Source organism: Thunnus albacares, chromosome 13, assembly GCF_914725855.1.
Source record: "Thunnus albacares chromosome 13, fThuAlb1.1, whole genome shotgun sequence".
Taxonomy (NCBI): Eukaryota; Metazoa; Chordata; class Actinopteri; order Scombriformes; family Scombridae; genus Thunnus; species Thunnus albacares.
In genome coordinates this window covers 11,093,054-11,118,740 of record NC_058118.1, presented here as the reverse complement: position 1 = coordinate 11,118,740, position 25,687 = coordinate 11,093,054, and the positions used below count along the sequence as shown (strand labels likewise).

At 37.4% G+C, this 25,687-nt stretch overlaps 3 protein-coding genes across 3 annotated transcripts; 1 reads left to right on the top strand and 2 right to left on the bottom strand.

Moving 5' to 3' along the window:
* The first annotated feature begins 1,513 nt into the window (after positions 1 to 1,513).
* On the top strand, positions 1,514 to 6,297 carry sat2b (spermidine/spermine N1-acetyltransferase family member 2b). The gene is made up of 6 exons (XM_044371631.1): positions 1,514 to 1,674; positions 2,628 to 2,679; positions 5,226 to 5,309; positions 5,554 to 5,655; positions 5,867 to 5,907; positions 6,092 to 6,297. The coding sequence occupies exons 1-6, from the start codon at positions 1,612 to 1,614 to the stop codon at positions 6,269 to 6,271; spliced, it is 522 nt and encodes a 173-aa protein (XP_044227566.1). The 5' UTR covers positions 1,514 to 1,611; the 3' UTR covers positions 6,272 to 6,297.
* A 2,536-nt stretch (positions 6,298 to 8,833) lies between these two features.
* LOC122996088 (claudin-15-like) lies at positions 8,834 to 13,124 on the bottom strand. Its single transcript, XM_044371630.1, has 5 exons — positions 12,815 to 13,124; positions 11,277 to 11,441; positions 9,709 to 9,790; positions 9,452 to 9,562; positions 8,834 to 9,358 (listed from the first exon to the last, which is right to left on the bottom strand). Exons 1-5 carry the CDS (start codon positions 13,029 to 13,031, stop codon positions 9,259 to 9,261), a joined length of 675 nt encoding a protein of 224 aa, XP_044227565.1. The 5' UTR covers positions 13,032 to 13,124; the 3' UTR covers positions 8,834 to 9,258.
* Positions 13,125 to 17,861: 4,737 nt separating this feature from the next.
* Positions 17,862 to 24,434, bottom strand: grk1b (G protein-coupled receptor kinase 1 b). Its single transcript, XM_044369591.1, has 8 exons — positions 23,932 to 24,434; positions 21,908 to 22,617; positions 20,716 to 20,843; positions 20,233 to 20,390; positions 19,659 to 19,742; positions 19,397 to 19,521; positions 19,066 to 19,267; positions 17,862 to 18,699 (listed from the first exon to the last, which is right to left on the bottom strand). Exons 2-8 carry the CDS (start codon positions 22,601 to 22,603, stop codon positions 18,416 to 18,418), a joined length of 1,677 nt encoding a protein of 558 aa, XP_044225526.1. The 5' UTR covers positions 22,604 to 22,617; positions 23,932 to 24,434; the 3' UTR covers positions 17,862 to 18,415.
* Positions 24,435 to 25,687: the final 1,253 nt, after the last annotated feature.

Genomic DNA, 25,687 nt, shown 5'->3' with positions numbered 1-25,687 from the left:
CCGAAAAAGTTAATGCTGGCGATGACAGACAGGTGTCATAACACACAGTGCAGCACAGCTTGCTGCGTATGGGTCATGGCATTCCTGTGGCTGTTACTTTGAGATGTACAACCTACCAAAACATTGTTGCTGACTAGGTACACCCCTTCATGGCAACAGTATTCCCTGATGGCAGTGGCCTCTTTCAGCAGGTTAATGCTCCCTGCCACACTGCAAAAGTTAAAGAATAGTTTGAGGGACACGACAAAGAGTTCAAGGTGTTGCCTTAGCCTCCAAATTCCCCAGATCTTAATTCCATCAAGCATCTGTGGGATGTGCTAGAAAAACAAGTCTGATCCATGGAGGCACCACTTCGCAACAGGACTTAAAGGATCTGCTGCTAACGTCTTGGTGCCAGATACCAGAGGACACCTTCAAAAGTCTTTTGGAGTCCATGCACGACGCACCAGAGCTGTTACATAATATAAGGCAGGTGGTTTTAATGTTATGGCTGATTGGTATACATATTACGCATTTTCATTTATTTTTACATAGGCATTCACACAAGAGTGGCAATGCAATGCAATCCACATCAGTGTGTAGTCAGTGTAGCAAATAACATGGATGTGTGATGTTGGCAGATAAAGGAACCATCCTGCTCAAGTTTGATTATTACGCTACATGAGAGCATTGATATAATATGTTGTTAAAATTGGTCATTTCAGAGCTCCTTTCCTACATACTCAAACTACTTTTAATATTTTCAGAGGAAATTTGAATAGATATTTCAAAACTTGGATCAACAATTGTCAACTGCAAATTACTTTTATGTGGAAGACATTATCACATTTTCTGGAGATATTTTTAAGATAACATAAATTGCTCAAACAAAACATTTACCACTGCATTATCTGCAACTGTCTCGTGTAAACCTCATCAGTGGTGTAAAAGCCAACACAGAGAATGTATATATTATAGAAATATTAACATTAAAACATGAATGTTTGAGTAGCATTTCACTGGTGGAGCTATACATTATATATCGTTGGGTAGTTAAATCTATAATGCATCCTATTTATTTAAGCTGATTGTTTTATATGTAAAATTATGAAAAGAAACTACTATTTGTAACTATCGGTCAGATAAATGTAGTCTAAAGAGTACGATATATCCCGCTGAAATGTACAGGAGCGGCAGTATAAAAAAGCATAAAATGTAAATACTCGAGTACCTCAAAGTCGTACTTCAGTGAAGTACTTGAGTACATTTACTAAGTTATCCTTCCACTGCTTCCTGTTAGTCGTGTGTTAATTGATTTACGTTTTATTTGGAAGGCAGAATTGCTACACCGGAAGCCTTTTTTCCTAGGATGGCGAGGCCATCACCGCCCTACTCTACCTCTGATTGGCTAGTCCTCATTGTCTTCGTTGTTTGGGTTGGTTAGGTTTAGGCAAAAATCTCAGGGTAAGCCAATCAGAGGCAGAAAAGGGCGGGTCATGACTTAGCCATACTAGGAAAAAATATATGGGCACAGATTTGTAGTACTTTGCCCCCAGTGTCAGGGTAGTGTGGTGGGCTGACTCTGGTAGACGAAGTAAAAGTTCAAACCCTGCTGCTGTTGCTTCTGCAGACATGAATTTCAAAGTACGCGCTGCAGCAGCAGAAGACTGCAAAGACATATCGAGAATGATAATGGTGAGTGAGTTGTAATCATGGTGAGGTCTTGTAGCGGAGTGAAGCTAACATTAGCTCCTCAAAAATTGCACCACAAGGAAAACTGTATCTACGGAAGCCGAGAACAGCCGTGCTTGCAATTATTTTAACGCCGTTATCTTGAGATCACGAGTTAATTATTTCATTATCTCGAGATGACGAGATACTCAACTCGTTATCGCAAGAAAACAAACGGCCGTTTCCTCCTATTATCATCTTTATCTTGTTTATCATGTTTATCAGAGATCAGGAGTGCTATGCCAGCATTAATGATGGGAGAAACCAACAGGGAACCATATGAACCAGTTATGTTGACATTGTTCACTGTTTCTAAGCAACAATCAAAATGGCGGCATCTGCTGGGCAACTCTTACATTGCTTTTATATGTATGGATTCAGGGCAAGACGTCATGAAACAGGCGAAATATATGTAAACTTACCGCTGTCATCATATCTTATTTAATAAAGGTTATTTACCAAAAACTGTCTCAGATCATGGATGTACAAATATACATGGAGATAATTAGTTATTTGTTAATAAGGCTAATAGTAACCGCTTAATACTTTTGTAAACTCTAATGAATTAGGGATGAATCATGACAGTGATCTTGAAGGCTGAAATCAGGTGTGATAAAAGAACCAGACACTAATTTTTGAGTTGTCCATAACTAACCCGTGATCTCGAGAAGACAAATGTCATAATCTCAAGAAATAGGCCTTTTGTTTTCTCGAGATGAATTAACCCGTTATCATGAGAAAATTATGTTATTTCGAGATCTTGAGATAATGGTGTTTTTAAAAAGTAATCGCAAGCACGGTCGTTCTCGGCTTCCGTATGTAACACCTGTCATGTTTCAATTAATTAATACATGCCCTTTGGTGTATGTGTCAAATGAAAGATAACGGCATCACCTTATAAAATCGTTTTTTTTTAGGAGTTGGCTGTTTATGAAAAAATGCCCGACCAAGTGAAGATATCCCATGAAGGTAATTTTGATACATGTGTAGCATTGAGGGGAAAACAGAAAAACTGGATTTGTAAAAAAAAAAAAAAAATACAGAGAAATCTTCCTCCAAACTGAAACACTGTTATTATTGTATTAGTATATAGTGTATGACTGTTTTATGACTTTGTTTTAGTGACACTTTAAAAAATGAAAACAACATTAATAAACCTTTATCACAGAGGATGTTTTAGCAGGAAAAGCCTAGGGGAAACTTTAACATTAATGATGTCAGAGGAGAGGTTCCCAGGAAGCTTTTACGCTGAGCTCACATGTGCAGAAACCAAAGGGATGACGCCATTATCAGTGTTATTGATGACACCTGCATCCTTCCTACTGTGACATGTCAATGTCTACTGTGAAAAAGATTTATAGTACCATCATTGAAGTCCATATAAGTGGTGTGTAACCATGTCCAGATAGTATAATTTGCAGAGTGAGATTAGATATTATAGAGTCAGCAGTGCAGCACTGGTGTGGGTAATAATAAATGGAGTGTGCTAATGAGTAACAGTAATGAGATTACAGTCACTTTGATAAGCAGCAGCATACGTGAGTCCAGCTTTGGTGAATCCTCAGTAGGACAGGATCAGATCGCTTGGAGAAAAGATTCAACTTTAGGGTTAGTTGCAGTTCTTCCTGCTCTTTACATTATCACTTGTCATTCAAGTTGAGCTACTGTATGAATGAGCAGTACAATACAATCAGTCCCTCTTATAACTGTATCATCCTGCTGCCCCTGTTGGCAGAAAAACACTTACTGAAGGGATCCAAACCTGTATTTAGTTCAGAGTTATTATACTACTCTGACTATCTCCATCCATCTGAATATCTGCATGGAGTGAGTGAAGAGAGGGAGGCAGGCACAATTATCTCTGACCATCTGTTACTTTTTGTTCCTTTGTTGATTTGAATTCTCAGATGCTTTTCCTGTCATTGTTCTAAGATGTAGATTTAGACATAACAGGGGTGGAGCTTTGCTGTCAGAGTGCCTAGACTTTGTGATGACGTTCCTCAGGAGATCTGAGCAATGAAAAGTTTTGTCCTTTAAATTGCTTATAGAAATCCATGTTTTTAAATTTGTCAAGTCTTTTTTTTCACCATGTTAAAACAGCTTTCCAGTTTTTCAGAGTTCATTATTATTCAGTTCATCTTCTTCATCTTTCTTCTTAATTTAGTTTGATTTTAAGTTTATTATTATTAAGTTCATCTCATTCATTTCTTGCTTCACAGCCAGCCCAGTGTAAATTAGTTGAGCACTGTGTGTCTCTCTAGAAAGTAGGGGTGAACATAAATACTAGTATAATTGTGATGTGTACATGTAATACATTTAATGATACCTTCCTTGTTGAGTTTTCAACCACTGGTGGCAAATTGTTTCTCGCGTTCTACAAGCATGTTCGTGTGTGAGCCAAACACTACGAGCACAAGCTTGACGTGACAGACTGTTCTGCTGAAGATAATTCATATCAACAGCTCGTGGTGGTATAATACACCACAGAGTAGCAATGTGCTAATATATGAGAAATGGCAAGAAAGAAGAGAATGTGCAAATGTATGATGAGGTAGGGAAAGCATTCAACATGTTTATGAATTTGATTGTATTGTATTTATTGGGACCATGTACAGTGTTAAACATAAATGTTGATATTTGATGTACTGCACTAGATTTAGCTTAAAGCTAATTTTCATCTGCAGTCTCTTACAATTAAAACATATAACAAACAGTACAAAGCAAAAAACACACAGGACACACGAGCTACACACAATCGCACATCACATACACTTACAATGTCAACTAGAAATTAATTATGTAAGCTTGTCAAATGAAAAGCAAGATTATTTGTGTTCATGAGAAGACCATGAGATGAAATTTAGATTCAGTGTTTACAGAGCTCAGTTATTTTTCAGCAGATTCTTTAATTTGGTTTTGAACATACTGATTGAACTGCAGCTCTTCATATCATCAGGTAGGATGTTCCACTGAGTTGTGGCTTTCACAGAGAAAGCTGACTGCCCAAATGCAGTGTGACGAAATGGTCTGGTACAATCTTGTATAGAGGATATTCTGGAGGATCTAATAGAATTTACTGAGCGAGTGTACACAAAGTCACATAGTGGAGGAGGGGCCAAACCATTTAAAATTTTATAAACTAGGCACAAATTTGAGAATAATCTAAAATAAGTTAAGAACTTAGTCGGGATAAAACCCACAGATTTAGATGTAAATCTTTGAGATGTACAGTAGAAAGATGTGATTCACAGTAGTGATATAATTTCTTTACAGCCTGTTGTTTGCCTTAATGGACTATTGTGTGGCAGTGTCATCATGTGCCTGAATCTCAGCTGATATTGTTAATATAAGAGCCAAGTTGTAAAAAAAAATTGAATCCTCAATTGTTTCCAGTATTGATATTTTTGATGTGTCTAGTCACTTGCTGGCAACGGTCACACAAATACTAGTATTACCTCTAATAGGAAGATGAAATGTTCCTTTGTTGGTTAATGATCTCTTTTGTTTTACTGTAGAACTGGAACGTGACGGTTTCTGCCAGAATCCCTTCTTTGAATGTCTCGTGGCAGAAGTACCTGAGGAGCATAAGTCTAAAGAAGGTGAAGTGTTGATCAAGGCCTGCCTTGTCAGCCAGCTTTGAACTTGTCGGCATGTTACACAGATAATAAAGGGTCTGCGTCCTTGCTGTTTAGATATGCTCATGTAGTACCCAACAAATCATGATGGCTACTCAAGTGCAGCCTCATAAATCAACAGTGCAGGTGCTATTCTGTTCCTTTTCACAGCTGAAACTGACAATTTTTTAATTGTTCTTGATTGTCTTTTTGAATTATGTCCATGTAGGATTCACAATTGTGGGATACGCCCTTTACTTTTACACTTACAGCACATGGAAGGGGCGGACAGTATATTTGGAGGACTTGTATGTGATGCCAGAATTCAGAGGTAAAATGTGTGCTGCCATGTTACCAACAAATCTTGTAATGTAAAATTGGTTTTATGTAATTTCTTACTTGTGTGTTGTTTCCAAATTATACATTCTTTATATTTACTACACTCTTAATATTGTTATATTTATTCTTTTACAAATGAATTAAGTAGGTTTTATAAAGTAAATACTTTCAACCTAATGTTTTTTTATTTATTCCCTCAACAGGAAATGGCATCGGCAAGGGTTTATTGAGCACAGTTGCTAAGGTAAGAATGTATTTGTTGACCACTAAAGCAGTTTTCCAGGAAAATAGGATTTTTAACAGTTGTTTTATAATTGCTCTCGCGGTGAAAAGTTTGTTTTTTAAAATTTTGATTGCTGTAAGTAATGTCCTGTGTGAGGAAGCGTTAACAGAGCATGATTGACTAAGGGACTGTCTTGTTCGCTCAGGTGGGGAAAGAGAAGCAGTGCGTGCGGCTGCAGTTGTCCGTGTTGAACTGGAATACTCCCTCTCGAGACTTCTATGCTGCTAAAGGAGCTCAAGACCTCACTGAGAGCGAAGGCTGGCACTTTATACGTTTTGACGGACAAAACCTTGACAATTTAGCAAATGACGCTCCGAAAAATTAGTTTGACATGGAAAAGATGTACCTTGTTGTGAAAAAATGTGGCTGGATTGTTTTCCTTTTGTTTTCTGCCATAAACATTCATCTTTTATAAGACAATGCCAAAAGAAGCTTCACTCTGCCTGGTTCCTCTTTAGTCTCTCTCTTGAGTCTCCTGGTTTAACAAAATTAGATCTTATTCAAAAGCCCTTTATGTTTACTTATGTAGAACGGAATATCAAATTCTGTTTCCTCATAACTTACATATATTACATACATAAATTATATGAAATATGATTTAAATTCTCTAATTTAAGTACCTTTGACCCTTTGTTTGATTATCCTGCTGAAAGAGGCCACTGCCAACAGGGAATACCGTTACCATGAAGGGGTGTACCTACTTACGTTGGTGGTACATGTCAATGTAACATCCACATGAATACCAGGACCCAAGGTTTCCTAGCAGAACATTGTTCAGAGCATCACACTGCCTCCGCTGGATTGCCTTCTTCCCATAGTGCATCCTGGTGCCATCTCTTCCCCAGGTAAAAGACGCATATGCGCCAAGCCGTCAACATGATGTAGAAGAGAAGATGATTCATCAGACCACACCACTTTCTTCCATTGCTCTATGGTTTAGTTCTGACACTCACATGCCCATTGTAGGTGCTTTCGGCGGTGGACAGTGGTCAGCATGGGTACTCTGACCAGTCTGCGGCTACGCAGCAAGCTGTGATGAACTGTGTGTTATGACACCTGTCTATCATAGCCAGCATTAACTTTTTCAACAATTTGTGCTACAATAGCTCTTCTGAGGGATCGCACTTGACGGGCTAGCCTTAGCTCCTCATGCATATCAGTGAATCTTGGGCACCCATGATCGGTTCACCAGTTGTGCTTCCTTGGACCACATTTGGTAGCTACTGACCACTGCATACCAAGAAGAAACTACAAGACCTGCCATTTTGGAGATGCTCTGACCTAGTGATCAAAATTTGGCCCTTGTCAAAGTCACTCAGTTTCTTACGCTTGCCCATTTTTCCTGCCTCCAACGCATCAACTTCAAGAACTGGCAGTTCACTTGCTGCCTGATATATCCCACCACTTGACAGGTGCCATTTTATCCAGATAATCAATATTATTCACTTCGCTTGTTAGCGGTTTTAATGTTGTGGCTAATTGGTGTGGTTGTGCTTTATCACATTTGAGTGAAAGAGTGCAAGTTGAACTGTTGTTGCATATTTTAATGGTTCCTAAAAAATGTTTGCATCTTGTATATCAACATTGTGAATATAAAAAGAAAAAAAAGATCTCTTCATCTCTCTCTTAATCAGGAAGTTAGACCAAACCAAATCATCTCTGGATGATCTGTAGATGCTCAGCAAAGAGCTTGTTTCGAATCCGTAGAGAGTAAAAGCAATCCCAGATGTGACACCACATCTTTCCAGCAGATGGCATATTCAACCAGTTTTTTTTTTCTTGGCTAGTTCTTAGTGATCCGTACACTGATGCCTAAAATTTACATTTAAAAAAAGCGTGGTAGATTTGTTATTCCGGATCTACATGTGTAGTAGTGGACCTAATCAAAGATTGGAGCAAAGGCAGGATTTTGTAGCAACCTTGAGATCAATTATGGATTTATGACAAATAGGATATCTTTATTATCTAAAATAGTGAAAATCATTATCCCTCATTAACATTCATCCATCAACATCCAGATTTTTGTGGAATCACTCACTGAAAATGATATTTATTTGTGTATAAAACATACTAAAAACTACAGGAACATATGTAAAATCACAGATTAGAAAACTATTTGACATATCACTTGAAATATGCACATTTGCCAAAAAAAAATGCACAAAACCTAAAGGCTATGTTTCCATTTCTTTCAACCTTGTTACTCAAGTGTTCTGGTTCTGAGGTGGGAGTAAAGTCCCAGGCTGAGACCTCTGGTGTACTGTGATTATAAATTGGTTACAGTTGCATGTTAAAATGACTCTTTATGACTTTTGTACAGTCCAAGTTACAGAGTCAGATATTAGATACCTCTACTTGAGAGCTTTATTCTCTCTAACATTAGCCGGATCATTTATCAAGATTGCGCAGATTTCTCTTGGAAATTGCCGTCTAATAGGATGATTATTCACCACAGTTGACAGCAATATTCTGCATTGTATTTTGTGGAAAGGGGTGCAAACCTCATCTTTCTTTACCAGAGAACCTGAGGCAAGTTCAAGGATGCAAGGTAGATTTAAGGTACAACAAAAGATTATAACACTCTACATACTCACTCTAAATGCATATGCTTGAACACAAACAATTAATTGTAAAACAGTTTAAGATGATCTGATGATTAAATAAATCTGACTTACTATATATGTGTTCCTAGTCAGAGTAAAAAAGTCAGATAAGTTTTTATCTTAAACATTAAAAAATTATACTGTTGTCAAAGTCGTACACCCCCAGAGATCAGAAGACCAGATGCAATTTTCATAACTTTCTTGCAACCTTTTTCTTAAGATCAAGTAATCCTTTGCTATCAATAGGATATAAGCAAGGAAAAGTAAGTAGTGTGAAAACTTGGTTAATGAAAGATATTTCTAGTTTATTGTGATAGAAATGGTCCTGTACTGGGATTCCCTTCACATGCTGGACATGTTACATGTCAATATGTATTTTGTAATCTTGTACTCATTATGTTGCAATTTCTCTTAGTAAGCCCACAGCAAGTTACTGAGGTATATATATACGCTGGAATATTGAAGCAGTTTTCACATACATTTCATATACAGCAAATATGTGGCACTAAAAGGTTTAGATAAAGCCGGTAAATCCCCCAAGTCAAATCATGGTTACTTCTGTACAGTGATCATGAGTATGCATTTTCCATTGTAAATACTGCCCTCTCATAGAGCGTTTAGAATAATAAACTGTTTCTTCATTAAACACATAATCCAGCCATTGAATTGACTTTTACCCCATCGGTTTTCCTTCCTTCATAATGACCTTTCAGACATATGCATTTCTTCCATAGTTGCTTGGGACAGACTGAGACATTTCCACAGTTGACAGCACATGTCCTCTGGAAGAGGGCTGATATGGATACGGTCTAAAACACAAAAGAATGCTGCAGTTAGTAAGATATGTGCCAATTCTACTATACCCAGTGAATTAATTAAGATATTCAATAACAGATACTCACATTTTCTCATTGGGTGTTTTGATTTTGCAAGCACATATCAGGCATGAACCACCACAAATGGCAAGTGTGGCTGAAGACCAACCGATATACAAGCCCTCTCCGATTTCATATCTGTGATACAATAATATTTAACATGTATCTTATTCTATGTATTATTATTTAGTTCATGGTAAACAATAACATCACTTTGTGCCATTCAGCTATTGTTCAGCTTCTCTAAAGTCAATGAAGTATGGATGCAGTTTGTATTTACTTACTTTGTCCCTGGATAAAACTGGTCAAAGAACTCCTGTGTGATGTTGGCTGCATACCAAGACACAGCAATCATGGTGCACATCCCTACAAAGCACAGACACTTGTTTACTTTTGACAAGAGGAATGTTGGTATAAATGCAAACAACGCACACATTTAAAAAATACATAATGTTGAAACCTGGAGTTTTTAGATTGTAAAGTGATAGCGATGTAAGATGTAAAACTGAATCTGAAACTGATCAAAGGAGCAATTTCTCCTTTAAAATCAACTCTCCTCTATAAGTTATCTTAATAGAATACCATTACTATGTAAATAAAATAAAAATAAAATGTAATATAATTTAAAAGCCTCTCAAATTTGATTACAATTATTACACCCCTCGCTTAGTATTGGTCTTGACAACAACAATTAAATGGCTCATATTTCTTTGTGAATTTGTGTGAATTTCAGGACCTTTTACGGTCAGAGTGTTGTTTTCAGCTGTTTGGCTCTAGAGATGGCAATGCCAAACTGTTACAGATATTCATGGCCCCAGAGAGTGAAGCCCATGTTTCTTTGATGATTCTCCGACCTTTCACCAGCAGATCAAGTTTTTTTTACTTATTCAGTGAAATATCTTTACTTCTACTTGATTGTCATTCATGGTTCCCAGAGGATGAATCTCTCTAACTTTGGGGATCCCCTGAAATTTCCTGCAGCACTACCAGCAGGATGACATTTTGGGTTCAGAGTGAAATTCGAATTGCAATGAAATTTGGTACAGATATATGGTGATGTCCTGACACCACCATAAGGTACACATGTTTTCTTTTTATTGGGATATCTTGAAAACGATTAGTTGAATTGCCATTACATTTCTTACAGATGCCCTTAGATCATGAATTGATTTTGATCCCTTGACCTTTCGTCTAGCGTCATCATCAGGTCAAAATTTCAGTTGGTATACTTTGGTTTATGATGACATACCTGCAAAATTAATGAAATTCCCATTAACCTCAGTTATACTATGTGTTTATTGCAAATTAGCAAGAGTTAGTATGCTAACACGCTAAACTAAGATGGTCAACATAGTAAACATTACTTATTTTCATTATTTATTTGTGGACATACAGGTCCATGATATTCCTTGTCTCCTTTCACTGCATCACTTTTTGTAATATATGTTGTGTGACCTATTTTAACAATTCATAGACCTTTGATAATATCAGGCTTTAGTGCTTGAGCAGGCTTGTTAGATTAGGGATAACCTTTTGAACTGGCGACCCATTTTCTGATAGCTTGTCTTCTGCACACAGAGATTGGAGTATCAGACATGTTTACCTCTCCAGGTATTGTGGGTTAAGATGAGGCTTGTTTCTTTTTCTTAAATCAATTTCTCATGAATACCATGTTTCACAATACTTGCAGAGACTGTTTTTCTATTGTTGTAAACTAGCGTCCCGAAACTGGACGATTTCAAGTCATTTCAAAGCGCAGGAGCCTTTCTTCATTACACACCAGAAATATGAAACTTCTGACCAAACATTTTCTCATGCTTGTTTTGTTACATTGCCATTCTGTTGTCTTTACCCTGTAGTAAAAAGAACACTCCTCCAATTGCAGCAATCCTCCCCTTCAGGACGTAGTTTTCTCCTCCTATTTTAGAGCACTGCATTCCTGCAAGAGTAGCCACGAGCCCAAATGTCCCAAACACAATGGCAGCGATCATCAGTGCTCGGGAGGCCTGTATGTATCCTGTTCACAAACATAAAAAATACAATGATGTATTTATTTACAATATGTTCCATACATAGACACAAGAATGTATTTACAATTTAAAAAATTAACAAATCAAATGCATAATTGGATTAGTAATTGTAATGTTGATGCTGATGCTGCAAGCATCATATTTTTCCTATTGCATTAAAAATATGTGCTTTAGCTACCGAGATGACATTCATTGTTGCATCAGTAGCATAACTATGTTGTTGCGATGTGGGTGTGAACCTGCTAGAGGCTCACTAGTATTGTTGCTGGCTCTGTAATCAAAGGCAGAGTCCTATAGCAAACTCTATTTACAAGGATAAAAGGCAAACTCTGTGCAAAACACAACTTCAGCCACAATTCTAGACCAATAATATTTACTTGAACGTATCCAATCATCCAGCATTCTCCAAGAGATAAACCATAGTCACAGTTGTATATACCTCTGTAGTTTCAGTGAAAGGATTCTCACCTGCCTCAGGTTTGATTCCCGACCAATTCATCAACCTTTTCAATCAAAAATTTTATGAAACATAAATATATGTACTATGTTGGAGCTAGAGAGTATATTTCTGCCTGTGATGAGATGGGGGTGTGGCAAAAAATTTAGCTCAGAACTAGGGTGGGTATCCAACCTTGATACTTTCTTAGTACCAAACAAAATGAGAATAGTAGTAGAAAGGTCTGATACATTATTTTGGCTGACACCAAGAAAGCATTCAGAGTTTGCATTTGCCTTACAGCACAGGTTGTTCTGCCAAAGTAGGTAACAGGTTCAAACAAATACAGTTGGACATTAATATCAGTTCTTAGAAATCGGTTTAAAGTTGATATTACTTTATGAGTGTCAGTTGATCTGAGTTCACTGCGGTTGTGCTTGCTTATCCTCTCTCATCTTATATTACCCCTGTTTACTACAGATTGCAGAGTTTACTACAGAGTACAATAGAATGCTCCTGATAGGTTTTTAAAGGTACACCAAGATCACATCTAGACCAAGTGGACATGGAGGAAAACAATGGCAAAGACGAATTTCTCAATTGTCGGGTTGGATCCAGTGGTATAAGATTCAGCTTAATTCAGTGTAAATCTCCAGGTCAAACTTTTTTTATTGTATATAACATTATCACCCCTATGCACCTTGAGGATGAACTTTAAGCTTTTTTCTTTTTTTGTAAAATGCTCTGTTACTACAAAACTTATTTTCCCTACACCATCTCTATACTAAGCTGCTTGAAGAGTAAAGTTTTTTTGTTTGTTATATCACTTCTTCAAAATCCAGTTCCTTGAGTGGGTGGATTTGGATTTGAGCCTGATAAGTAGTCATCAATACTTATAAAACAGTTACTGTGTTGGCCACATACCATTAAGTGCAAGCAAAGATGGAAAATCCCGGCAGTTGTGAACTCCTGTAGAGTCAGTTGCACAGGACATCCATAGGTTTTCATAGATGGTTGATGTGGTGATAACGTTACCATCCACTGTAGAGACTTTCCAGTATCGATTTGGAAGGGCAACCCCAACCATCAGCCAGCCAAGAAAGCCCAGGAAGAAGGCAAAAGCTTCCACTATCGCGTTCATATTTCCTTGTTTTATGTGTCCAATCCGTGTAGTGTTATCCAGAGAGAGGAACACTTAAGACAAACGTTGACTCTCAAGCTATCTTCCTGCACAAACGTGTGGATTTGTTTGGCCCCACAGACTCACTGTGCTAGACCAATTCTCGGCAAACCCTGAGCTAAGATGCTCCAGAAAACTAGAGATCAATGATTAATTCCAAATAGTCAACTTATGAGTTTCCCTATTATTCTCAACTCTATTGAACCTTTTCAAAGACTCCAAATGTTTACCCAACTTAAAGGACAACAGAGAGGTGAAGTCCAACCTTCCAACCTGCTTACAAACGTCTATAGACTTAAAGCTATTTGTCACCTTATGATGTTTGCTTTGAACACTGTATCAATAATATCAAACCATTATTGATGGGATTCAAGTCACGTTTTGGCTCCTCAGTTCACCCTCTGTCCAAGGGATGATGGGAATGTGTGTGGTACTTAGGGGTGAGGGTGCATCACCACATACCGACCCCCAGATGACCAGGTTTGCTGCCCCACAGATAAACCTATTTGCTTGTTTGATAGCTGAGCCCAAAAAAACTGTCTTCATTTATTTTAACTAATTTAGCATTGTTGGTTATCAGGCCTTTATCATGACGAAGAAACCACCATTTTACTTGAAATTTGACTCTGTTCTAAAAGGTGTAGACCTAAACACATTTTTAAAGACAGTTTTTAATGATGGTGCTGGATTACATTATATTTTTAGGTGTAACCCACACTTAAAAATGAAGCACCACTTCATAACAACTAAGAACAGATTGACTTAAGTGCTTATTAACTGCTTCTCAAATACAGCATGTGATTACCACAGGTAGATTTAGGGTTAATCGAAGTCCACCATCATGGCATTAAATGCAATGGATACAATAAAAAATCAGTGGAAAAATAAGCACCTAAACAGTATACTGATAATCTTATAGCCCTATGATAATGTTTGTGAAGCTTAATGTAATGTAATGTAATTCAGCACGCCAGTACTATATACAGTGTGTCTTTGCAAATATCCATAAAGTGGATTTACCTTTTCTGACATAACCTCAACAAAAATAAACTTTTCAAGCTTCACAAACTTTACAGAGCCTCAATCAATCAGAATATAAAGCTGCATTTCACTCAGTATGAAGTTACAGGTTAGAAAATGCATACTCAGCTATTACATACAGCTAAATCATTAGAGAAAAACTGAAAGTACAAATGATAATGTGAAAAATATTAAAAGAAGCCCAAGCAGTTTCTTATTAATCACTAATAACTATCACCTTTTTTAACAGCAGGTATTGATTTAATTACTTTTCTAAGATCCTGAAAAGTATAGGTTGATCACAAATAGATTATTAGACAATAATAACTTCTACTTTTACTTACCTGGGAGAGCAAAAAGGGATGGAAAGTCACGGCAGTTATAGATCCCTGTTGAATCACTTGCACAAGACATCCAGAGATTCTCATAGATTGTGGAGGTTGTAATTACGCTGCCATCTGTGGTGGATTCTTTCCAATACTGATCTTGTAGTGATATGAAAATCAATATCCAGCCTCCAAAACCAAGGAAAAGTGCTATAACCTCAAGGATCTCTTTCATCTTGAAAGTAATTTTCTATTAATAATTAGCAAAACGAATAGATATTGCCTCTGTGAGGAGCTCTATTCGCAACTTCTGTATCTGACATACATTTTGGGAGTGTGAGAACTGCCTCAGGTTTTTTTTTCTCATGCACTCAAACCTGGACTAATTTGAACATTGATTTGTTGGCTGTAGCTACATTATAAGTCTGCTATTCCCGCCCAAAATTGATGACATTTCATGTGCCTGGCACGTTACCATAGAAATGTAAGTATACAATGAGCATTTTTTTCCCTCTTCTGATTGGCAGAAACAGTTATCACAGCTTTAAACCCATTAACCAAAAATTTTTAAATGCACAGGGATCCTTTGGTACTGATTGCTTTGGGGACATTTTACAATTAATTGTTTTATTCAGTGGTAATGTTTTACAAAGCTTCACAAGTGCACTATGGTCATAATTGCAAAATGTGTTATAAAAATATGCATTACTAAATAACTTCATCAGAGAAAGGTTTATCCATGGTGTGAATAATTGGAAAACCTCTTCTGAAGTGATGTTCTTGTTGTAATCTAGGTTTACTCTGTATCATTCTTTTTTTTTGGTTGTTCACATCATTTTGTCTTCCTGCCTGTATTCCCTTTTGAGGAATTGGTAGCTTGTGATTTTAGGCAGGTCATTTCAAGTTCCATTAGCAAATACTTATGGGGAAATACTGAATAGAGGGCAGAGCAAACACTGAAAGCTGTGTAAAAAGCAGTTGGTGGGTGATTTATTGAAGGCAGAAAGTGTCTATATTAGCGTTGGTTAAGCATTAACGAGTCTGAAGCAGGACAAAAGATGCATTCAAATTCTTGCTCTTTGTAAATACATTTCTTATACTGGAGCGTATAGATTTAACAATGATGTCTGTTGTGTTGACATAGTACAGTGCTGTGCTATTCTAACATACCCTTATTATTTATCATTGTCTTTATACATTAAGCTACATATGGAGGTGTACATCAAACAGGATTTAGAAGTACTGATGTATATGCAGTACAATAATATATTCACTTTGTATTTACAGCTTCCCAATATTCTGGAGATATTGAAAGCAGAAACATTTATGAGAAACTTCAAACTCGCAGATACAGTCTGTATCTTATCAAAAGTGAATTCTCTACAGCCGACCATTAATCAGAAGCGCAGTTCAAAGTTCTGTCATATACTTGTACTGTATACAATATTGAACAGAGATTCAGGCTTTAACTCATAATCTTTTGTCTGTTAATATTTTATTTCCTTGCCCTTCCCTCAGTCAGCTGAAATATTTATTCAGTTGTGTCCGCATTGACCTCCTCGCTTAAAGGGAAAGTTCACTTAGAACAACCCTCAGAGGGTTTTTGATTTGCAACCTCTGACACTGTTATCACTCGCCATTGAGGTCAGTTATGAACTGTTGTTGACAGTGAGACACATCAATTACATAACCAAAAACAAATAAATGTTTATATTGTGAACATGATGATTTCAGATATTAGATTTTAAACAATAAGGTAATGCATACAAGGAAAGCTTAGCAGGAAATAGTTGTAACTGGTCGTCCTCACGCAGGTGTGAGGGTGAGGTCATGTTCTTTCCCATTAGACAGAAACATCTTCTGTATTTTAAAGATTTTAAGGTCAATCTGATTTGATTATTAAATTTGGTCTTGGAAGTGTGGTTTGATTGAGAGGTCTGTATTAGTGTCAGGTTAACGCTCAGAAGTTCCCATGAAGACCCAAGTTCTTGAAACTATACATCTTTCTTGTAGTTATGTGACCTAAATAACTAGCAAATGAGAAATAACAAAAAGGTGACAAATCTCAAACTTTTAAATTGATAAGAGGCTGTCAGCAGAGATGTGTTGTAGCAAAAACAAAGTCTTTCTTTTGAAACCATACAAATGACAGATTTGAAATAAAACACCAACCAATAATATTCAAAAGGAGGCTCTTGATTTCCGAATATAAAATTATATAACGTTATCTATACTGGTTTATCCCTGTCCTCCTCTTATAGGGTGTTACTGGCCCAGCTTGTTCATCCTGAATTTTCCCCAAGCACAAGAACACACGGCTGTGTTTGATTTTTAAATTACATGACATTACATTACAAATGAAATCTTATATGAAAGGAGCAGCTGCTGTAGTGTTATGATTGATGTGATGATGATGCTGCACAATATCTGCAATTAATTAACTGTATTCAGGTACACTATATCAGGAAGTCATCCAAGTACCAAATGACACATGTCTACTGATATTGATCAGTAAATGAAGTGATCTCTCTGGTAGTCAATTAAGATGACTTTCATAATTTAACATCTTACATATTTGACAAGACCTTTGTGCAGTTCTCCACTGAGCTAGATTTGGATTCTGATACATGTGATTCATTCTGATTCATGGTTCAGTTATGTGCTTTCAGTATACACTATTTAAATAGTGTGACGTTGTATTACTTTGCAGAGTCAGTGTTTGTGTACTGTATGTAATAGAGTTTCGGTGAAGGCACTGCTTCAATACATGGTATAATAAATCAGTATGATTGACTGCTAAGATTACAGCTCTCTCTCTCTCTCTCTCTCTCTCTCTCTCTCTCTCTCTCTCTCTCTCTCTCTCTCTCTCTCTATGTCTCTCTCTCTCTTTCTCTTTCTCAGCATACCTGACAAAGTTACATAATTAAATATAATCCCACTCTCACCTTTAGTGCTGCATTAATCTCAATGTTACTTTAAGATGAACTTTTAAAGTTAGAGTTGAAATATGCCGTGATTTAATCACTTACACTAACCTTGACCCCCAAAACTGAGCCAATTGAAATAAGCAGGTGTGTTGGTGATTTCAGTCACACATTAGTGTTCAAAATTAACACGTAAGTGCAGAATTAAAGAAGACAATTCCAAAAATCATTCAGAGGGTTCAGGCATAATGTCTTCAAATTTTTAATTTCAAAGACTTTTGTGAGTCATTCCATTTGTAAGGAGCATTTAAGGTAGTATTCAAGAAGTGCCTCATTTTCCTTCTCATAGTTAGAAAGGACAATCCAACCTTTTCATGTAAGCTACAACCAGGAGTGAGAAATTCATTTCTGGTAAAATTGACTATTTTAATTTTTCTTCCTTTTTCTTCATGTGTTGACGGCTTCATACAAACACGCCGATGTGGATAGCAGAGCCATGAAGAGAGGAACCAACACATATATTTGTGCTTTGCAACATTTTATTGATTGCTTTTAACTCTATCTACAATATTTGCCTTAATAATTACAATGATACTTTTTGTTATAACATTATATCAACACAGTTGTCTTTAGTCCAAATAATATATATTATATAAATATTGCATCTTTTTTCTATACAAAATAATTTTTATTCAATTTTTATATAATTACTAAACAAAAATATTGACATATGCAAAGATGACAGCGGCCATTATTATTAGTGCAACCATATTTACATTTTCTGTTACATAATATCTTGTGATATATTAATGATATATTATGCTGACACGTCAACAATATTACTGCATAACCATTACAATATAGGTACATATTATTCTGTATTTATATATTTATATATGTAAATAGACAAATTTATTCAGTACAACAACAGATTATTGTACAAATTACAGATTATGAGCAAGTGGCACCAAAAGAGCAAATACCAAATCTAGATGTGTTTAATTTCAATAGATATTCTTCACTTAAATTTCTACCTGCCTCCTTTTCCTGCTCGTTTTCTATCAGCTGCCTCAACTCAAAGGAGTACACAACCTCCACCTTTGGCTTCCACAAAGTTCGGGTCGAGGTCACCGGGTAGTTTGCCGTTCTCTCCCCAGATGTTCAGCTCTCCAAACACACCGGTCTCGATCATCTCCTCCTGCCATGGGATTGGGACGTTGCCAGTAGAAAACTCATTGAAGAACTCAGTGTCCTTGTTATCTATGACCACACCTTTGATTGAGCTGAAGACGCCCACATCGTCAATATCTTTGGCATAGACCATCTTAGGATCAGGGACAAATGGTGGTGGTAGCATGCCTTTAGATGGAACACAGAGGACATCAACAATTTAATGTGAGGCAAATACTTGTTTTCTTCGTATTTCAACCCCTTTTGGTGCCATTCATATCTTGAATTTCTTTGGACTCAGTATTCCCTCTTTATTATCTTATCCACTATTCATTAATTCATTCAGAAATATAAATAGATATAGGATATGATAGATGAAATTCATAAGAGATCATAACCTTCACTTAAATTCACAGAGTCAGAGCATAAGGAGTGTGTGTCCTGATGTTTGTTCAAGTGCAAGCTATTACTGCTTAAATAATTTATGAACGTTTTTATCGCAGTGCTTCAACTGATGTATTTTTGTGTGTTGATGATTTTGTAGACATAACCCACCTGCTTCCAGACGGCCCCAGTTTATCTCTTTGAAGAAGGGGTGATTCTTGAGCTCGGCACACTCATTATTCTTGAACCCAAGGCGTTTCTCTGGGTCCTTTTCCAACAGACCTTCACAAAAATCCTTGCACTCTTTGCTAAATTTGGGTGTATATGTAGCCGGATTGTTCAAAATTCTGCGAGTTACCTCTTCATGCTCAACCTAAAGAAAGAGAACATTTTGCAAATGAACGTTGAATGTGAGGTAATTGGCCACCAAGAACTGGCACTGGACAAAAGCAAAAAGGTGATTTGAGGATATTTCTCCCCATAAAAGACACATGTTTTGTACCTTCTCTCCTCGTACTCTAAAGGGCCCTTTGGCTGCGATCATCTCATACACTGTCACTCCAAGAGTAAAATAGTCCACTGTGTAGTCGTAGCGCTTCTTCTGGAGCAGCTCTGGAGCCATGAAGCCTTTATTCATAGACAACACAAATTCATATACAATAACTTGCTTAGAAAAAAATGGTTTACATGATAGTACAGATATTTTTTTTCACAGTGACAATGACCTTTCTACTTCATCTTAAAATATCATTTTGTTCACTTACCTGGAGTTCCTGCATATCCAGAAGTTTTGTCTTTTCCTGGTGGAAGTTCAACAGCCAGACCCAAATCTGACAGGCGAACGTGTCCTGAGTGAGAAGGCTTTGATTACTGAAGTGGCATAATGAGATTAAATAGACCATCAACTATTATGCACAGTAGGTATTAACTCTAAGCGAACATTAATAGAATGCCTGATTAATCCTTGATAAAATCAGTCTGACTGAAACGTCATGTCTATAAAGTCTTGAGAGGTCATTTTCATAAAAAAAAATGTATACATATTTTTTTCAATATGTTTTATTTGTAAAGTGTTTTCCTCATATTCCCCTGACCTCGCTGCTCTTTATGATATCTGTTTAATGTGAAGGCAGTATTTTTGTCCATGTTTAGATCCTGTTGATGTGAGCAAATGCACATTTTTATCCAATCCTCTGAACCAAACCTGCGGTTAGCAGTGCAGCACAGGTTACCATGGTGACTTACACTGATTTATAATAAACCAGTTTCATGAGATAAGCCAGGGTTGAAACCAGAGATGGCTGGTTCACCCACTAATCTTTCTTTCTTTCTTCTCACCTGCATCATCCAGCAGTATATTTTCTGGTTTCAGATCTCTGTAGATGATCCTGTGCTGGTGAAGGTGCTCCAGCCCACAGATGACCTGAGCTGTATAGAAACGTGTTCTCTTCTCATCAAAACCAGGGTTTTTTTCGTCCACATTATACATATGAAACCTGTGAGAGGGAGGAGGATGTTATACAGTATTTTCTGAAGCTTCTGTGAAATTAAGAAAAGTAAAAGAGTGGTAGAAGAAAGAAGAGAAGCTAAGGACTCCTTAAGTTATTCACTGACTTAAAGCATGACGCACGTGAGAGCCTTGTCAGTATATTAGCTGTGAGGTTTATCTGTACTTAGGCTGATTAGTAGAGATGAGTAGAGTGGAATAAGTTCCCATGTTGGCGACTACAGAGACCAGTATGTAGCATGTCATTCAAAGGCACTATCAAGCTATGGATATCAGCTTGTGTGTAAAGCTGTATTTGTGTTTATATGAAGCACCTGAGGTCTCCACCATTCATGATGGTCATAACTAAGCAGAGGTCAGTCTTGGTCTGGAAGGCGTAGGCCAGCGACACGATGAAGCGACTGTGAACTTTTGCGAGGATGCGCTTCTCCACAATTGCTCCCTAAACACAAATCAGAACATGATTAGTCCAACAAAACCAGGAACATGTAATAACAACTATGAAAGAATCAAAGCCCCATCATATGCAGCTACAGGGGTGTTTTAACTTATTTTGCCTGTTTGCTATAGACATCTTTTGAGGACTCTGTGGGTGTGAACAGACTGCTTGATTGACATCATTCTCACTCATTTGACTTGTCAAACAGTAAACAATGACCGATTAGTTGCCACATTTCATGTGGGCGTGACTGATCCAAAGGTACTGGTCTGGCCCTATTTTCTCTCACATTTTGACAATGTCATAGCAAGAAAAGCACAGGTACAATTAATTGCACATTTAGAATAGTTTAATTCAACTAAGGCGTTTGGTGTTTATGCATACAGTTCAGGGACCTGGTATTTTAAATGCTGGCTCTCTTGCATGGCTTGCTTGAGGGATTGCAATCATTCTGCAGGTTTTACTCGATGGCACATGGTCAACCACACCTTAGGGATGCTTAGATGGAACTGCCGTCATTAATATTATTGTAATATGTAATATCTGTGCTTTCCCTTCTATAACAAGTAAAAATGTCTGCTGTGAAAAAGGTATATTGTGCATATTGGCTTACTGACACACCTAAATGGAACTAAGCCATCATTAATGTTATTAGTTACACCTGTGATTATCCTGATCCTACAAGTTCTATCAGAAATAGCTCTACTCTCATTAGTACATAGTATATGAAGGTACAACCTGAGCAGAGGGCTAACCAGCCACAATGGAAAACCCATGTTTTGGTGTGCATGGTCTTTAATGTATTGTATTATGTCTGAGAAGGTGGACTAACTCAAAGAACTTAGTGTTCATTATCCACTGATGCTTTTAAAAGCAGTGGGCTCGAGTCCAGTCTCTATGTCTGGCTCTGAGCTGCTTTGTGAGGTCTTTAAGAGAGTCACAAGCTTCTTTGCATTAGCTGTTGTGGTGAAAACTAAACCTGTGCCACTCACTGGGGAATATTGTCTCCCATTCTGTTCTTTCTTATATCTATGAGTGGGCCATTAAATGCCCCATCAGTGCTTTACCTCATAGCCTTTACGTTTCTTCAGCCTCTTTTTTTCCAGCTTTTTATTGGCGTACATTTTGCCCGTTGCTTTAGCCTGGCAAGCAAACACTTCCCCGAAACCTCCTTTACCCAGGACCCTGAAGTCCATGAACCACTCCTCATCAACAGGCTGGTTCTCCAACCATTTGAACTGAACATAACGCAGGAAGTACATGCTCTTCTTGAAGCCATCTACGGCCTTCTCCAGGTGTTTGAGCAGTTGTTGCTCACTCTCTTTAAACAGGTCACCACGGACATTTTTGAAGTCTTCCTTCACTCGAGTGACGGCCTTCTCCTCCAGGAAGCTGCAAAAATTCTTTGATGCTGAGTCATAGTACTTATTGACGATTTTTTGGGCCTTCTGTACTCGGTCCTTTTCTTGACATATGGTGTAGTCTTCTATGTCTTTCCACAGCTGCCCAGCATTCTTATGGGTTGCGTCACTCTCCAGGAACTGTTGGAACAGGCGCTTGCCAATGGGCTGTTTGACACACATGCTGTCAAAGGTCGAGTCTACAGTTGTCTTCATGTGCTCACAATTTCTGATGTGTGGGAGTTTCAGCCTGGCTCGCATCTTCTTGTCACGCATGGAGGCTGCTGCAGCTCCGTCCACGCTACCACGGGCCGAGACATAAGCAGAATTTGCCACCACCGTCTCCAAACCACCGATGTCCATGGCTGCACCTTTTCCTAGCACACACAAGACCAGTAAATACATCAGTGAAAGTGCTGAAATATGTTTTGCATTCACCAGTTGATTTTACATTGTAACATTGTGTTGTTACAATAGTTATGAGTAAACTGGTCTGTTCCTCTAATTTCCTTCTCTTTCTATTTTAAAAGGGCCATGAATCATCTAGCCCATTTGTTCTGATTAATGGATAAAATTACTTGATTTTTACGGGAGCCTGTCCAATCATTATGACCTATGGGACTCTTTACTCAAAGATCCGATGATAACAGAGTCCCTGGGATGCAATTTGATTTAATCTGCCATTATATTCTACCCTTAATGTTGCTTTTGCTTTATCTTTCTTTCACATTTAACATCCTGTTCCCATAATGGTTGCACCAGCACAATGTTATAATTCAGCTGTTTTCTATCTGATTGTTAAAGTACTCTGTGTGCAAAATGCCGTAAGCCTAATGACAAAGCCTGATGGATTAAATTCCAGATGAGAAAAATATTCAAAGTGGAAAGGGAATAATGTTGTAATATGCTGCACCCTGCTGTTCAAAAGACAAAAGTTACTGAAGAGGGCATTTTATTTCAGATGCGTCAGACAAGGGATTTGGAGAGCTGCAAGCCCAGGAATGAGAACATTAAGCTCAGACTGAGCAGCCCACAGTCTTTTCACTTCCTCAGCCTGGTTCCTTTCTTTGGGCCAACATATATAGAATATATATGTAATATAAAGTGGATCACTATATAACTGTTAAGTCTTTCTGGGTGCAGACGTACATTTCATGTCATAAGCTGCTCCGTCATGACCTGGTTCAGTGGTAAAGTGATACTATTGGCTGCGTATGTGCTTCCCTGTCTTAACATAATCCAATTAACACTGATTGTTGATACCAGAGATTTATGTATAGACGACTGGCCTCCTTTTTTAATGAAGCTGCATTTTTGGACAATCTTTGAAATATGTTTAAACAGGTGGAATACGTAAACATAACTGATCTCATCGCCTGTAAAATACAACTCTTATAATATCAAAAGAAAAATCTACAATGTGAGGAAATTTACTTAACTTATTAACTTTAACTTTAACTTAACTTCTTAACTAATTCTAAAATATAAAATATTAGTGTAATGTTATATAGTGTTATATAAAGATTATGAACAAAAATCTGCAGATCTTTACTGACAGAACATTTAACCAATAAATAATATCAGCAATCTGTCGATAAATAGTTTTTCAGCTTATGTTTTATTTAAGAAAGACAAAATTTTACATCCAGATTGATACCATATATAATTAATATTGATATATAAGCACTTACCGAACTTTTTTGCTGTTGTAGTGAGTTAAATGAGGACTTGAAGGCAATAAAGTAAATCCAACTGGGTATCATCCAACATATATTTTCTTCTTTTCTTTGTTCCTTGTTCTTCCATCAACCAGGACAAATAGAAATCATCGTCCCATCAGGGTCTTGAACACACTTTCTTTAAAGTCACTGACTCTCCCCTCTTTCCCCTTGTTCGTGCAGCAGGTGTGGTGAAAAGGTTGGGGCTACAGGTCGAGGTTTAATCTGCACCTGAAATCCTACTTGGCAGTTCATTAGCTGGTGAAGATTACACCCTGATTATCGGACGGAGCAACTTGGCAGAAGCTATTAGTGTAACTAGCAGCGGGAGTGATTACTGATGAGGAATCATGTTCAGAATCACTGGGAACCATTCAATTGTTCAACACTGAATTCATGATTGGTTTCCAGAAAAGCATGTTTCTCAAACATATGACAACAAAAGTATGAACCTTCACTCTTAATTGATACAATTCTTTATTGACAACTATCCTACAATCCTTGTACAAGCTATTATATTTTGAACCATAAAGGCGAACATTAATGAAGGCTAATATACATAGTAAAGTAAAATCATCACCATTTTGATTTCATTCAGTCTTTTGAGTGACAGTGCAGCTCAGAAGCAGGCTACAGATCGAATGTGGATTATCTGATGTAGGTGTCTAAAAGCACAAAACAGCAGCACAAGCATTTACATAATCTTTGATCCCATGAGCTTGATCGTATGAGAAAATATTGCTTGCATTCACTGAATGCTGCATGTGAACCTGGATCTTTACACATGCAGGAGCAGGGTAGAAAGATATTATGTAGGTACATTTCAGGTGAGCGGATTTAGCCTGTGTTTGAGGAAACGGAGAAGAGGGATTTAGATCATTCAGCTAAAGAGGACTAAAACTGTGCCAAACAGTGGAGAACCCGTTTCAGAGCAGTTTAGCCAATTAATAATGAGATGGAAATTCACAGATGTCAGTGAATGCCACTGCATTAAACTGTGGTTGTCTCTACAGTTTAACACGTTAAGACAGCTAGGAAGTCATACATGTTTTAATGTGTGCAGCTTTTAAAAAAAAAAAAAAAACTTGGGCATTTTTAAGATGTCTGGTCTAAATGTGAAAGAAAATACTACACTGTTATGACAGAGTGATCTAGCAAGAGGTTAATTATTTAAGTTAAAACCAGACTGTGCAATATTTTGTGCAAAGGAAGACAAACTGATTGAATGAAGGTAAGATGTTACAAATAGGTGGCTCAATAGAGGAAACTTAGGCCTGTTTAAGTCAATGTCCTGTACTGTGCTACATGCTGGGACTGTTCGAAAGACCCTGAGAAGAAATCCTATTTAAAGGGGTTAGGGGTGAAACAGATTCTACGTTCAAGTCTAATCCAGCTCAGTGACGGAGAACAATCCCACCCACCCAGACAAGGATTTAGGTTTTCAAAGACAGTGATATCTGATATGATCTGATCACTGTCCTGTCATCTACCAAGTCAAAGGTAAGAGCACAGAGGTGTCACTACACCTTTAATCATCTGGAAAAAAAAACATAATTCCTCAGTTCCTCTAAAAAATCCATTTCAAACATCGTCTGGGTTTACACTCATTTTTCCTCCATTGCACTGTAGTTTATCATGCTCTGATGGCTTGGCTAAATAATGACCTGTTGGTGTTTTAAAGGCAGGTGGATAAGCCTTTCCTGTTTAATTAATTCAGTGCAAAGTAAAA